Here is a 15,437-nt window from a genome sequence, read left to right as displayed (position 1 = left end):
AACATTTCACAGAGGTTCTTTACCGGTATAGGTATCAGTATACATCACAAAAGGAGAATAAACCGGTTTTTTAGTTTTTTCTTTGTTGTATGTAAGAAATGTATTCAAACTATGGTTATTTTATATTTTATTGTATCTGCCACCTTCTCCTTAACAACTAATCTAAGCCATCTTCTTCTTAACAGAACTCTACGAAGCACAGAAATAAAAATTGAGTTTAAGATTAATACTACTTTGGAGCATTACAATTAATATTATATATACTAGTGTACAAGCACTTCGTGTCTGCCGGCGAATATTGTGTGATTCTACATATTCAATTTTTATATATTTAATTTTTTTGAATTAAAATGTATTTGTTGTGTTTGGTTTATATTTTTTTGTTTTGGGATTATGATAATGTTTAATTTAAGGTGAGATATGTAGTTAATTAATGTATTGATGGTAGTTGTTTAAGATTATATAGTTTTTTTGTAAAAACTAAATAATATTAAGGGCAATATAGAAATGAAAATTATACTATAAAAAAAGTTATTTCAAGTTTTTGACGTATAGATATATATATATTATTGAATGAAGTCTTTTAAGCTGAATAACATCATGGGTTTAATTTTTATTTATTCAATACTTGATAATACATTTTTTTTACTACTCCATTTCGTGTTCGATATTTATAACATGATTAGACTAACAGGGATGGACAAACCAAAATATTGTATATAATTAATACTATAATGGGGGCAGTTACCCATCAAAATGTTTCATTTCATGTAGACTTTTCTACTTTCAAAGTCATACGAATTGAATATTTTTTTGATTTTTTACATGTATCCTTGTACTAGAGGTAATCCTGTCTAGAGTTGAGAATATCCACAGGTACGTGGGAGCGGACAATTTTTCCATCCACAAGACTCGAACCTGAAACATTGAAAATTAAACATGTACCACTTGAACTAACGTCAGTTCATATACGAATTGAATATGATATACTATCATATAAATCATTCTACAAAATACTTAATTTATATACAAGTTACACATATTAATTTTTTACGAAGATATATGTTAGTTTTATACGAAGATATATCATTAATCATATATGATTCTTGAGAAGGTATCAATCAATTATGTAATTTTACATTAGTTGATATGTCTTCTTTCAAAAGGCTCAATTTAATTTTAAGTTCCATACACAAATTTAATTCTTCTTAACAAATAATAATGTAGTTAGGAAATGTAATATTTACAATAAGCAGAAGTACTTTTTTCTTCTTTCACTAGGGCAATGTTCTCGTAGACCACAACTCAATTCTCCCTTTTCCTATTTTTTTTGTGTGAGGTTCGGTAAATATTCCCTTCATTTCATATCTTCCGATTTTATCACTTTATTCTAATTTTTTGATATTTTAAAAATTAAATAATCTTTAATTCAATAGATCAACAACAAATTAAGTAAAAATAGTTGTATTTAAATTATATCAAAATTTTATAATACTAATAATTTCTTAAAATGCATTTAATCGAGGGTGTAAAGGTTTTGAATATGATTGTATCATCATTGTAAGGGATGAAGAATGAGGAATTGAGAATGAGTTGCGAAAGCGAAATAGAAGCTGAATATTTCAACAAGGACTTTGATTGGGAAGAACTAAGAGCTGAAGTAGAATCAAACCCTTCCTTTCACTACCATTTTCTTCCTTTCCAATCTTCAAATTCTCAATCACATTCTTCACAAACAGACGTTGATGCTTGGAACCAATTTCACACTCGTCATTCTTCTGGAAAATTCTTCAAGGTTTCTTAATCCTTCTTCACTATCATTTTTTCCTTTCAAATGCCAAAATTAACTAACTTATTTTTATTTTCATTTAGGAGAGACGGTATTTATTGAAGGAATTCCCTGAACTTCTTCATTGTGGCCCTAACTCTAAGCTTTTGGAAATTGGTTGTGGCAATGGAAGTACTGTTCTTCCAATTCTTAGGTTTCTTTCTCTATATGCTGGTTATCAATTAATTGCAAACATGTGCTTATGTTAAAATATGTTCCTCAATTTACTCCCCAATAGTCTCTTTGCTATAGTCTCTTTGCTATAGTCTCTTTGGGAGTTGAGTTTTGAAGGAAAAGTAAGTGTCGCGAGTTGAGTTTTGAAGGAGAAGGAAGAGAAATGGAAAACTATAGAGTCATCTCACAGGTGTATTTAATGACGGCTAAACTTTTCATTCTCTTCCAAAATCCAACTTGCAGACAGACCCTCTCAGAGATGAAAATCTCAACTTGGTCCCTGGGGATCTTAAATAACCCTCCTCGGAACTCATTTGACCAACATTTGAGATTATAGTAGACCAATTTGGAATTTTTCATGATTTTTATTTTCTCATAGACTAAATTTGTCGGCACATTTTCACTCTTACAATTAGGCCAACCACTATTTCAGTTCTTGATGAGAATTTGAAGAAATTATCATTTGTAGTCTTTGAAATTGTAACTATTACTCATATTAGTCCCTTATCTAGAAGCCTACTTGGACTAATAGATTATAATTTTAATTTCTAATGTGACTGTAGGTGCTTATAATTTTAGGTGTTCAAATGATAATTTCCTAAAATCCGCGATTGATATGACAAATGCTTACAAATTCAAGGACTGAAATGGTAGTTCAGTCTAAAACTAATGACTTCGTTTTAGTCATTCTGGATATTTGCAAGATTTTTTTCTTATTTTAGATGCTTCCCTGTGTAGAGCCAACAAGGATGTGGTTGTATATGCATGTGATTGTAGTAATGAGACTCTTGAGAGGGCTAAAGAGATAATAAGTGCCACCAAAGTTGTCTCGTACATCCATCGCTTCCATACATTCTGTTGTGATCTTTCGACCGATGGATTCCCAAACTGGCTGGCATGGAACCCTTGTCAAGGTAATTTTTTACAAAAGCACTTTAACTGCTTCTCAGGTTGCTCACTTTACCCTTTTGCTGCTGATTTATGTTATTGTTGACTCTGTAAAATGTTAGTCTTAGTTTTTTTCTGTTTTCCTCCAGATGTCAAAGCAGATAAAGGACAGCATTTTACCAATTCATATTCATCACAAGATTGTGACACTAGTGTTGGCGGAGTAGATTTTGTAACATTGGTACGTACGAGCTCTTATGCTTTAATACTATTATAGTGTTCAATCATATGGTGCTTCCAGATCTTGAGCACATATGCTAGAGCCAAAATCAGCATCTTGAGTTATTTATTATTTCAAATTGCTCTCTTTGCTAGCGATGTCTCTTGACTAAATATCCCTAATCCTAAGAATGCATACATGTTACCAGATATTGTGGAAGTGGTTTGACTGCAAGTTGGTCTAATTTTGTGGCATAACATTCCTTTCCTCTACCTTTTATAGCCTTAATTTGGAAGATACATGTGCTTTATTCTCAATGATTTTCATGTTTAGTTTTAATCTACCATGGCTCTTATTTGTCAGTTGCTTTGTTTTTTTACCACAACTTTGCATATTTCTAAGTATTCATCTGGTTAATGTTTGTTTTTCTATGATGCTTAATCTTTCTATGTCAGTTTTATGAATTATTAGACATACAACAATTTTATCTCTAAATATATAAGTCAGACTCAGCTGAATGTTGCAAGTTAAAAATGACCCATTGTATAAGTTGCTTATTTGGATGTGTAATGTCAGATATTCACTCTATCAGCAGTGCCACTAGAAAGGATGCCAAGGTCTATCAAGGAATGTTTTACAGTGTTAAAGCCAGGAGGAACGGTTTTGTTTAGGGACTACGGTAACTAACAAACTACCCAACTTATTCTGTCTAGACTCTTGAGTTTTTCAGAAAAATAATCTATAGCTCTGTTATTTTATTAAATCTTTAATGTCATAATAGTTCTTTTGAACCCTAAACTGCTGACAATGCTTGAACCCCATGAATCAGGCCTATATGATATGACCATGCTTCGATTTGAGCCAGAAAAGAGAGTGGGATTCAGGGAATACATGCGGTCTGATGGAACACGATCATATTTCTTTTGTTTGGATACTGTCCGAAACCTATTTGTGGATGCAGGCTTCACCGTGGTATGTTCTTTTTTTTAATTGGAAAACAAGAACTTTGGTATTAATATAACTGATGGATCTTTTATCATTTACAAGTACAAACTGAACTTCTGACTTGTGATCTTGCAAAAAGTTAAATTCTTATCTATTATGTTCGGATTGATATTGAACATCTGAACCGAAAAATTATATCTACAAACTAACCTTAATTTTTTGTTGTTGATGCAAACAGACCCTAATTTTTGTTAATCAATATTCTGTTTTGTAACAAGATACTGAACCTTTCATCTGTAAACCTGCGTATAATATTTTTGGCATCTCAAGTGTCTATGAAGTCTGAAGTATTTCTGTCATTGTTTTCTGCCGGCTACCACTAAATTTGATACTCTATGAACTTTGCAGCTCGAGCTTGATTATTGTTGTGTTAAGTCTGTAAATCGTCGGAAAGGGAAGAGCATGCGAAGAGTGTGGGTTCACGGGAAGTTCCAGAAGCCTACATATTTTCAACAATAACTTGTTAAAGAGAGATGGGTGAAGCCTACATTTAGTATTGTCTCCTACATTTTGGTGCGCTCAGAATCTGACATGGTTATTGTGTACGCATTCAATATTTCAATTCACAATATTTCATCAGTGCCAAACTGCGAACATCAAAATTTAATTGAAAAAATATTGATCTCAAAAGAAAGGAACCCTGATATCTAATTAACGACTGTATCACTTTAGAGCGTTGAAAACTTGAAAGTTGAAACGCTCTGTTGCAAATCTCAGACACATGAATTATTCGTCTGTCACACTGACTACATAGAAATCAAATCCTTTTCAATGATGTTGTAGTGGGTTTTTAACAGGTTATACTTATTCAAGGTTAGGACTTGGCTACGGACTACGGATAAGAGGGAAAGAATACAATATGTCTATTAGTGATGATTTGATCCAAGGACGGGCTTTTAATTTCCATCTGTCACAGGAAGATATGCTTAAGTTTTGGTTTTGCTGTAGTTTAAAATCAGGTCGTACTGGACATACGTCCAAACAGGAGCGCATATGCTGTCTCATTATCACTGTATGTACCATTACTTCTGATTGGTTAAAAAAATTATTGAAGTTAAAATTATAATTATTCAATAATTTTCTGGCCAATCATATCTTGTAGCACGTGGAGTGACACAAAAGAGTGAGACAATAGATATAGACCCTTCTAAACATGGGAGGACATGTATTATCCCACTATTCCATGGGCCAGAAGAATAATTGGCCAGAAAATATTTAATAATTATAATTTTAACTTAAATAATTTTTTTCTTAGACAGCAGATGTGCTTCCGGGAAAAAATACGTTAATGAGAAGATTAGTATTAGGCATTCTGTTGGAGGTAGTGGAGGTCATCGTGCCTAAGGCTAGAAACGAGTCGAATCAGAGTTCAGCTCAATAAGAATTGGTTCAGCTCGAATTGGTTTAATAAGAAAAAATATATTGGTAGATCAAGCAAGTCTTTTTACAAGCTAAATTAATACAAGTAATTGAATCAATGCATCAATTACCAAAAAATAAACATAAAAAGTTTACTTAATCAAATTCAAGATCTAGTTTGTATTAAAACTATTGTTTGGTTCCATGATTATATGATTTTAGTCATTCTACTTTATAACTTCTAGTTTCTCAATCCGTTCAATTTTTGCACAATTAGTCGCATCATTAGTTGTTTCAATTAGGTCACAGACTTTGCTTAGAGAGTACACTGTAAGTTGATTTCATCAATTGTCAATTAAGTCAGAGAAATTTGCTTCTTGAGTTTACACATGACTTAAAGTTAGGTCTTATTTAAAAGAACATGAATATGTATTACTTAACTTATAAATGACTAAAATGAGTACTCGTAAATCAGTAATTTACTAGTATCACCACTGGCCTTGAGAGATGTTCCATGATAATCCAAAAGCTCCAAATATATTGCAATTGAAACCTAGTATACATTTAAATATAATTTATTTTTTAGTATTAGTAGATTTGGTTAAGATTATTACTCTAGATGTTGTTTTTAATAAAACTAATTAAAATTTAATATTAAATGATTGGAAGATCGGAATCTTATAATATTTTAAAAAATGAAGAAATAACAATTTTATTGATAAGTAAAGTTTACATAAAAACATCTTATAAATAATACTTTTGCATAATTATCCTTATGTTTTGCCAAGACCAACTTCCACATTATAGGATAATAAATAGGGTAAATTATACCGATACTCATGAGTTTTAATGAAATTATACATATTAAAATATGGGGAATATTAGTATAATTTAGTATGATAATTAGAGGTATAATTTCAATAGAGGTATAAATTGCCTTAGAATAGAATTTTGTAATATTATTTTTTTTAACCTATTTAATATATTTGTTCTCCAATTTTTTACTTTAACCAAGTTTGGTATTTTTTTCAATTATAAAAATTAAAACACCGTAAAAAAACAAATTGTGAGTACTTTTTATTTTATTTTTTATCAAATAGACACATTGCAATTTTGTCTATCAAAACGACGCGTATTGAAGTAGGAGTGCTGGCTGTGTATCATTACTGTTACCTTCTTCGTTCTGTTCTTCCATCTTCCAATTTAGGTTTGTATAGTTCCACTTCTGCATTCAATTTTCAAATAATACCCTTTCTCCACTGATTTCGTTTCTTACGCATCTCAATTTCTCATCACTTTCTCTTTGTTATCTCACGATAAACCGAATCAGATTGTTCGACACGGTATTATATCATATTCCTCGTTCCCAATTTCAATAGCCCAAACCGAAAAATTTAGATTTTGAGGCTTTTCCTTCTGTTTTTTAAAGAATATTAGACAAACACAAATTGTGTTTCTGATTACTTCGAAATTCACTGCATTCAATTTTTTGAAGAACTATCGATTTATCATGCTTTATATGAATGAAATCATGATCTACTTATATCATATATATGTTGGTGATTAATTGATATTGGATTTTAGGTATCAGAACAATGGCGGCAGATCTGGTGCTAGATACTGCAATCAGAGACTGGGTGCTGATCCCTCTTTCTGTGGTTATGGTTCTCATTGGTGTGCTCCGCTATTTCGTCTCGAAGCTTATGCGCTCTTCCCAAACTCCTGATGCTAAAATTGTTAAAGAGGGGTACTTCACAACTCTTAGTCAATACTTTATTATGTTGCTAGTTATTTTTCTGCCCTTGATTTGATTATATGAGGATGTTATTGTTTTGGTGGTATTAATCCAGACAAGTGATGCTTAGAGCTCGGAATTTACGTGCTGGAGCAAATTTTATTCCTTCAAAGGCTTTTCACGCCCGCAAGACTTATTTTTGCAATGAGGTTTGTTTGTTTTGTGTATATTGTGGTATTCAGATGGTTACTTATCTGGTTGTAGCCAAACCTTGTTTTGTGGGATCCTTTATTGGACAGTTCATGAATAGATTTCCATGATAACAACCAAGTTAAATTTCAAATTTGACATTTTTACGACAGAACTAAAACTTCTTAATTAATGACTCTGTCATGCGCTATGTGTAGTATATTAAATTAAATGGCAATATATCTAACCAGTTAAACAGGGAACTAAATGTTTTTGTCTTCTTTCATTGAAGGAAAACGGTCTGTTGTTTGTTCCAAAGGGCCAAGCCACAAATCCACAAGCACAAATGTTCTCTGATCCAAACATGGCCATGGATATGATGAAGAAAAACCTTTCGATGATCATTCCTCAGGTGTTGAAATTAGAATTTCGTTGTACCTTGGCATAAGATTGATCATACTCCTTTTGTATCATGTACTTTTTGCCAGTATGAGATGTCTTACTGTCATTTTCTTATGTTTCCCCCTTTTGGACAGACTCTTACCTTTGCCTGGGTGAACTTTTTCTTTTCTGGATTCGTAGCAGGTAATTTTTGCAGCCTATCCTCTTCCTCTTTCTTCCTGGTTAAATGGAATATTTCTTCTTTGCATGAATTGATTGAATTCATATTCTCAAACATCTCTGTTATATTGATCAAAGTGTCAAGCTGCTAACTTTTTCTGTTAATGATTATACAACCGTATTTTCTATAAGCATACACATGTCTTAACTTATTCTAGTACCACTTGCTGAGCTTAGCCGTAAATTCCCCACTTTTATTATTTTCCAAGGAAATAATGTTAATACTTTCCTGCAGCCAAGATACCCTTTCCGCTGACGCAGAGGTTTAGATCGATGTTACAGAATGGGATAGACCTAAGCACAGTAGATGTTAGCTATGTCAGCAGTCGGTCTTGGTAATCTTCACTTTCGTGGAACTTACTATTTCATCTGGATGTATATCTCTCTCTCTACCTGTTTTACTGATTTTGATTTAATTGTCATGATTGCATTTCAGGTACTTCCTCAATCTGTTTGGATTAAGAGGATTTTTTAGTCTCATCTTGGGGGAAGAAAATGGTTAGTGACACCACTTTTCAATATTTTGTCCATTTTCCCTTCAAAGCTGTGATTTGGATAGACACTTGGCAAAAGTTGTGACGTGTTGTTCTTTTTAATACAGCTGTAGATGATACACAACGTATGATGCAAATGGGTGGATTTGGATTCGATCCTTCGAAGGTACTAATCTAAGTGGTATTTCATGAATTTCAAGATCAATATTTGCCTCATATAGGTCTAACATTACATTTTATCGCATTAGTCGTTGATCCCCCACCCACTCCAACCTATTTGTTTCACCGTTTTGCAATGAGAAATGGTATTTATTTCAACGAGGTGCTCTGCTATAAATAAAATTTCATGGATGGCAGCAGCCAGGTGAAATAGGTGAAATTTAGCAAAACTGTAGAACGAGAAGCAAAACATAGGTGCTCAGTACCAAGTGTATAAGAAAAGGAAAAGGGTAGTATTTTAAGAGGGTTTGGCTATTTTGTGGTATCAACATTATTTTTTAATGTTGTAGGCAGTTCAAAGTTCAAACATGGATTAGGAAACACTTAACTTCAACTCAAATGAACCTTAGGGTTTGTTTGCAAGTTGAGTTGTGGAGGAAAAGAAAGGGAAAGAGAGGCTTGAGAGCCATGAAATACACTGATGAGATAGCTCTAAAGTCTTCCCCTCCAAAATTAAACTCACAAAGAAACCCTAAGTGTCCTATTAAAATAATCTCCTCTTTTATGGATTTTTTTAATCTTATTTATAAATCTTGTTTTCAGGGTCTGAGCGCTGAGAAAGACAATCTTGACATAACCCAGCATGACTGGGCCTTGCCAAATTTTGAGCAGCGTGCTGAAGCTGTGTTAAGGAAAATCGCCAGTTGAAAAATGTTGTGGAATGGGAACTTTATTTGCTAGCATTAGCATAGTAAATGCAGATTCTATTGTTGTTGGAGTTTTACCATTAGCTCTCAGGTCATGTTTAGACCATGAATGATGTATTTTGAATCTTATTTTATTTAATTTTATCATTAGAAAACATTCTGCCATTTTTTTAGACCAGAAATGAAATTAGTCGATCTTGTATGTTTTCCAGAATTCCTATAACCACACCAAGCATAGATATATATTTCCCATGAAATGTTGAGAGGTACACTGTTTCCTTCAAATAAAATTATTTGGACATAGATGATAAAATTCAACCGTATGAAAATAACTTTTTTCCCAAAAGGCAGCACCATGATTTCATTTGGACATAAATGATCTTGCTAACATCCTACATCCCTGGTTGGCTCTTGCTGGTTCGGTGGTTTCCTTTTCCACATAAAGATTTATATACAATAAATATATTATTCAACATTTATTTTGTATTACTCATTTAATAGCTAATAATAATTAAATATGAATAGTAAGTCACTGAATAAATCTCACACAACGATGAACCAAAACTCAAAATGTCCTTTTCTGTTTACCAATTTGACATCCAAATTTGGACTTTGATTAGGAACATTCAGTTTGAAAGATGAAAAACCAATACCTTATGATAAGATTTAGTTTTCCACATTCCACATTATCATTGTCTGTTTGATACTTCGTGCTACATTATGTATTCCTTGCACATTAACCTACAAATCCTTTTCACAAGACAAGAAGAGTGACACGTCTACATATGTTACCTTTATAAGAGCATGTTGATTGATTTTGTTGTTCTTTGCTCTACATAAATCATACTGTGGGACACCACTCTTTCCTCTATTTCAACCACTCCAAAACAAAACAAAACAAAACACAGAGGCACACAGAAGTACAAAATGATGGATACACAACAAGTACAACACGAGTATGAATTGCATCAAAGTAATAGGAAACAAGTGTTAAAGGCTTTTGATGACACTAAAGCAGGTGTTAAAGGACTAGTTGATGCTGGTATCAATAAAATTCCTCACATTTTCATTGCATCCACTACTGAGAACTCGTTCAAAACATCAACATCTACTTCCAATGAACTTCAGATCCCAGTCATAGACCTAAAATATGAAGAGTTGCAAGAGGATGGTGTTGCAAGAAAAGATATCATTGACAAGGTTAAGGTAGCATCTGAAACATGTGGATTTTTTCAGGTAGTGAACCATGGGATCCCCAAAGAAGTGCTTGATGATATGATTGAAGGAGATCGTAGATTTCATGAACAACCATATGATGTGAAAAAGGAATTTTATACCCGAGATGGGTCAAGGAAAGTGAGATATTTCAGTAACTTTGACCTGTATGAATCAAAAGCAGCAAACTGGAGAGATACTATGATTTGTGGCATGGCTCCAGATCCTCCTAAGCCTGAAGAATTACCTACAACTTGTAGGTATGTATGCTCAATCTGATACATCATCCATAATAAAATTTCCCTAGTGATGTTAACTGTCAATTCAATTCATTTTTTAGAGAAGACAAATTCAACTAATTACCTGAATCAGAAGAGGGGAAATTATTTTATCAAAATAATAAATGTTACCTTTGGGGACAATTGTTCATAGAGTCAAAATAACATTACAAGGTAGAAGTAACAAAAAATGGATTTATTAAATATAATACTGATTGATTGAATATGCATATACACTTATAGTAGAACATGATAGGTGTTTGGATAATGATGGTATTGATGTGGTTGTAGTGTGGTGGTGATATGGTTGGTAGTTTGCAAGAATGCTCTTTCTATATGTCAGAATATGAAACTAACGAAGCCCCAATATTTTGTATATTAATAGGTGCCCAGTTATGAATTAGTGTGATCTGTGTTTGGAAATTAAAGAAATAATCTGTACTGTTCTTGGCACTCTTACAGGGAAATCATGATTTGTTACTCAAAACATGTTAAGAGGCTTGGAGATATCATATTGGAGTTGCTTTCGGAGGCTCTGCAGCTCAAACCCAAACATTTGGAAGAGATGGAATGTGGTAAAGGGCATGTGCTGGTCTCTCATTACTACCCTGCATGCCCGGAGCCAGACAAAACTCTGGGAATCACTGAACACAGTGACCCTGATTTCTTCACTATCCTTCTTCAAGATCGCATCGGTGGCCTACAAGTGTTTTACCGAAATCAGTGGGTTGATATCAAGCCAGTGGAGGGAGCTTTAGTCATTAATCTTGGAGACTTAATTCAGGTGAGTACTGTTTTGTGTTTACCACAGTTGCAGACAATTGTAGGAAAATGTGTCTGATTTGGTTGTGGAGACTACCAAAAGTGCAATGTTACAACCACAATTGTGATATGCAATATAACTACTTTCCTATACATAAACAAATAACCATTGAACATGTATCTAATATGCAATATAATTTGGAAAAGTGTATAACTGTCCTTTTTAGCATGCATCCTACATTTTCAGCATAAGACTATAAAGGTTATGAAAAGGAGAAAGCTTAATTATAGCCCCTAATCATTGCTTAATTATCAAAAGTTGAGGGGAAAAAAAGTTAACTTATTTGGGTAGTGCAGCTTATCTCTAATGACAAATTCAAGAGTGCCAAGCACAGAGTTTTAGCAAACACTATAGGCCCAAGAATATCGGTGGCATGCTTCTTCAGCACTTACTATTATCCATCAAAACGGGTTTATGGTCCCATAAAAGAATTGTTATCAGAAGAGAATCTTCCTCTTTACAAGGAAACAACGGCAAGAGATTATGTTCTTTACTACAATTCAAAAGGGCTTGGCACACCTGCACTTGAGGATTTCAGGCTTTGAAGAAGTTGTATGCTTTGCTTTTTGGTTTCATCAATGGAGCCACTATATTAGAACTGCCACTGAAGAACTCTACTTATGGTTCATTTGGTATATGGGTAGAAAAATTAAAGGGTGTAAAGCTTCTTAAATAAATTTTGAATAATGACATGTTACAAATAAAATTTATTCATCAACTTTTGACCCTTTAGTAATATTTGTTTTTGTCATGTCTATATTCATGTTTACATCTATGGTATATTTAAAGTAGTTTATATTTACTGCATTATGTTAATTATCATGTTTGATTTCTATATTATGTATCTGTTAGGGGGGGAACATTTGTTACATACAAGTTGTATATAAGAATATTTAATCTTGAAACCTCTTAGGATAGAATCATGTCTCTAACCCTCAATGAATGAATCATTTAACTACGAATAATATAATTATTTTTACTTTTTTTAGCGATCTTAGACAACTGGAGAAATAAATATGAAAGCATTACACTTTTACTTTGTAAGTAAGATAGCCCCAAATCAACTTATAACTTAGATGGTTTCAACTTATAACTTTATATTCTACATTCCATAAATCAAAGAAAAGGAGAAATAGATGAGTTGGTGGGGAATTGAGAGCATTATAGATTGGGAAAGGGTATTCACAATTTCAACCCCCTTTTCAAATATCTGATTCAACGCATTAGTACATTACTTAACATATTATGTAGGCCACTGTAATAGTCTTGAATTCTTAATTCTTGGTTGATACGAGGATAAATTTTTTTGAGCAGTAAGTTGGTAGAATAGTAATTTTTGAAGAACCAAATTAACTTAAGATGGACTAAAACCTTCATGATCAAAGTAGAATGGATTTGGAATTTCTTGATCAAGTCTCGAATTAAAATTTTATGAATTTGCAGGGGGAAAAACATTAGGAGAGTTTTGCACATTAAAGATCTTCCAAACATGGGTCAATTTAACTTTTATATATCCAGGGTTTTAGGTAAATAAAAATTAGATGAATGATAACTTGCCGTGTAAAAGTAAAACTACATGTGCAATTGTCTATAAGGTCACGTAATTAGAACAATTTTGTTTTGTTCAATTACTGTATATACTAAGACTTAAAATTATTGACTTACAAATTGTTTTTATTTGTATTGCTAACGAAATTGGTAAAATAAAAAAATGATTCATATTTAGAATGTTATCTTCTCTGTTCTGACATCAGAAGAAGGAATTCCGGTCTTTTTATACCATATAAATATAATGAAATGTGACATTTTTTCCTTGTAAATGAGCCGGCGAAATTGAACAATTAAAGAAATAGAGTTGTGCAGCACTCAAATAATATAATTTATTGTATGAGAGATTTTAGTTATTCTTTGTTTTTTTTATGAGTGCCCTTACAACAATGTTCAAGGAAAGGGAAATACAAGTAGTTAGGGTGAAATGTTTTTAGTCGGTAAAAATCTAAGTAATTTTGATTTTAGTTTCTAAACTCTTTCCTAAATTTTAGTCCCTACTTATATTGATCGTTTTAGTTTTTATCTATGATATGACAATCTCACGACATACCATAATCAAGTAGCCACATATCACTAGGGAATAAAACCAAAGTTTTAGAATATACTAAGCTAGAACAAAAATAAATAAATTATTATATAGACTAAAACAAAAAATTATTAATTTTTCGAGACAAATGTTAATATGTATTTTGGTTCTCCAACAACAGTGTCAACTTGATATTTCAAGGAAATTCTAAACAAATTAGCCTCAGATACTAATCAAAATGGATACTTGTTAGTCCCTTCATAGAGCAACTTAATGACTGCATGTGGTAAGATAAGCAATAGTATGTACACACGTTTGATCCGAAAAATTCTATGCATATATGAAGGAAATTTTGAACAAAAAATTACAATTATTTATTACAATATTAAACAAGTATAATTAAACATTCCAAACATCTTTGTCTATCTCTACCGAGTGATGAGAAAATGGTAAAGTTCTTCAAGGATTTGTGTAGGAAGGAGGGTATAGACGAACTTGTACTAATGGCACAAATAGCAACAATAGAAATCAACTTACAACTTTATATTATATATTCCATAAACCAGAGAAAGAGAGGAATAGAGAGGGATTGGGAAGAGAAAGGGGATTCACAATTTCAATAATTTTTTATTCTAAATGTCACTTGAACCAGGAGCTAGCTAGTTCTCTCTAAAATGGGTTGAGGCATACCAGTTCACTGTAGGGGTAAATCACATGTGTGGCCCAACTTTTTATACTTTAATGTAATGCGAATGAGGATCGGCTCTATTCTGATTGTGTCCTGAGTCAATTGAAAGTAAACATATACTTCAAAAAATAAAAAAGAATATTTTTTATACTATTTAATAAAATATGATTAATTTAAGACATGAAGATAGAAAATTTTGGGAACAGATGATCCTAGTTTGTAGTGGGTCACATAGAGAAACTAAGATGGTTTTAATATTAATCATGACAATATAATTTGGTAACAGGTTTTTTTTAGGACTAAATTATTGTAATCTTTGAATAACCAAATTAACCGTGAAAAATAAGATGGACTAAAACCTTGCTGGACCAAAGTAGGATTTGGTTTCGTGATAAAGATTTCGAACTAATTTTTTTTATGAATTTACCAAAAAGCATTGGGAGAGTTTTGCACATTATATAGATCTTCTAAGCTGGGGTCAGATTAACTTTATATACCTAGCTAGGGTCTTGGGCAAATAAAAAATAGATAGAGATAACATGCCAGTGTAAAAGTAAAGCTACATGTATAGCTGTCTATAAGGTCACGCGATTAAGAATTTTGTTTACTTCAATAACTATATATATTAACGTTATCTTCTGTGATGGACATGGGAGATACAAATCCTGATTTACCATATAAATATAATGTAATGAAATGTGAATGAGCTGGACGAATAGAATAAATAAAATTTAGAATTGACTTGGGATCTAGTACCTTCTATCATAAAAACAATTTGTGGCAAGAGACAATTAAGTCAATAGATTTGATGGATCTAGTGAAAATACTTGAACAATTTTCTTCTTATTTTATGATATGTTTAATTTTTCCTATTTTTAAATTTGGTCCACGCTCAAAGCTTGAATATATATAATCGGGACTTCAGTAACAAAAAGGCAATATCAAAAATTAACTGACTTCGGTTGCTACTCGGGTGA

General features: G+C 32.3%; 3 protein-coding genes across 6 annotated transcripts; all 3 read left to right on the top strand.

The window, feature by feature from the left end:
* Positions 1,541-4,798, top strand: LOC109335045 (methyltransferase-like protein 6). 2 transcript variants are annotated; one of them, XM_019571085.1, is made up of 7 exons: positions 1,541-1,795; positions 1,873-1,982; positions 2,741-2,916; positions 3,040-3,131; positions 3,687-3,789; positions 3,940-4,082; positions 4,464-4,798. In XM_019571085.1, the coding sequence occupies exons 1-7, from the start codon at positions 1,568-1,570 to the stop codon at positions 4,572-4,574; spliced, it is 963 nt and encodes a 320-aa protein (XP_019426630.1). In that variant the 5' UTR covers positions 1,541-1,567; the 3' UTR covers positions 4,575-4,798. The 2 variants fall into 2 exon arrangements, with proteins under 2 accessions (XP_019426630.1, XP_019426629.1); XM_019571084.1 differs by having other exon boundaries at positions 1,542-1,795; positions 2,741-2,952.
* Positions 6,587-9,636, top strand: LOC109334972 (ER membrane protein complex subunit 3-like). 2 transcript variants are annotated; one of them, XM_019570976.1, is made up of 9 exons: positions 6,587-6,681; positions 7,059-7,221; positions 7,325-7,418; positions 7,691-7,810; positions 7,935-7,983; positions 8,255-8,354; positions 8,456-8,517; positions 8,621-8,679; positions 9,276-9,636. In XM_019570976.1, exons 2-9 carry the CDS (start codon positions 7,070-7,072, stop codon positions 9,378-9,380), a joined length of 741 nt encoding a protein of 246 aa, XP_019426521.1. In that variant the 5' UTR covers positions 6,587-6,681; positions 7,059-7,069; the 3' UTR covers positions 9,381-9,636. The 2 variants fall into 2 exon arrangements, with proteins under 2 accessions (XP_019426521.1, XP_019426519.1); XM_019570974.1 differs by lacking the exon at positions 6,587-6,681 and adding an exon at positions 6,688-6,817 and having other exon boundaries at positions 9,276-9,586.
* LOC109334958 (1-aminocyclopropane-1-carboxylate oxidase homolog 1-like) lies at positions 10,085-12,428 on the top strand. 2 transcript variants are annotated; one of them, XM_019570952.1, is made up of 4 exons: positions 10,085-10,854; positions 11,335-11,656; positions 11,992-12,260; positions 12,314-12,422. In XM_019570952.1, exons 1-3 carry the CDS (start codon positions 10,307-10,309, stop codon positions 12,238-12,240), a joined length of 1,119 nt encoding a protein of 372 aa, XP_019426497.1. In that variant the 5' UTR covers positions 10,085-10,306; the 3' UTR covers positions 12,241-12,260; positions 12,314-12,422. The 2 variants fall into 2 exon arrangements, with proteins under 2 accessions (XP_019426497.1, XP_019426496.1); XM_019570951.1 differs by having other exon boundaries at positions 11,992-12,428.

The sequence above is a fragment of the Lupinus angustifolius genome, chromosome LG20 (assembly GCF_001865875.1).
Source record: "Lupinus angustifolius cultivar Tanjil chromosome LG20, LupAngTanjil_v1.0, whole genome shotgun sequence".
In the NCBI taxonomy this organism is placed as follows: Eukaryota; Viridiplantae; Streptophyta; class Magnoliopsida; order Fabales; family Fabaceae; genus Lupinus; species Lupinus angustifolius.
This window is presented reverse-complemented; position numbering and strand designations above follow the sequence as displayed.

Excerpts from the sequence above, each read along its gene's own strand:
- LOC109334972 (XM_019570976.1), top strand. The coding sequence starts at position 7,070 with ATGGCGGCAGATCTGGTGCTAGATACTGCAATCAGAGACTGGGTGCTG. Across the intron at positions 7,222-7,324 it reads GCTAAAATTGTTAAAGAGGG|ACAAGTGATGCTTAGAGCTC; the intron begins GTACTTCACAAC and ends GTATTAATCCAG. Across the intron at positions 8,518-8,620 it reads CATCTTGGGGGAAGAAAATG|CTGTAGATGATACACAACGT; the intron begins GTTAGTGACACC and ends TTTTTAATACAG.
- LOC109334958 (XM_019570951.1), top strand. The coding sequence starts at position 10,307 with ATGATGGATACACAACAAGTACAACACGAGTATGAATTGCATCAAAGT. Across the intron at positions 10,855-11,334 it reads GAATTACCTACAACTTGTAG|GGAAATCATGATTTGTTACT; the intron begins GTATGTATGCTC and ends GCACTCTTACAG. Across the intron at positions 11,657-11,991 it reads ATCTTGGAGACTTAATTCAG|CTTATCTCTAATGACAAATT; the intron begins GTGAGTACTGTT and ends TGGGTAGTGCAG.
- LOC109335045 (XM_019571084.1), top strand. The coding sequence starts at position 1,568 with ATGAAGAATGAGGAATTGAGAATGAGTTGCGAAAGCGAAATAGAAGCT. Across the intron at positions 1,983-2,740 it reads ACTGTTCTTCCAATTCTTAG|AGCCAACAAGGATGTGGTTG; the intron begins GTTTCTTTCTCT and ends TTCCCTGTGTAG. Across the intron at positions 4,083-4,463 it reads TGGATGCAGGCTTCACCGTG|CTCGAGCTTGATTATTGTTG; the intron begins GTATGTTCTTTT and ends TGAACTTTGCAG.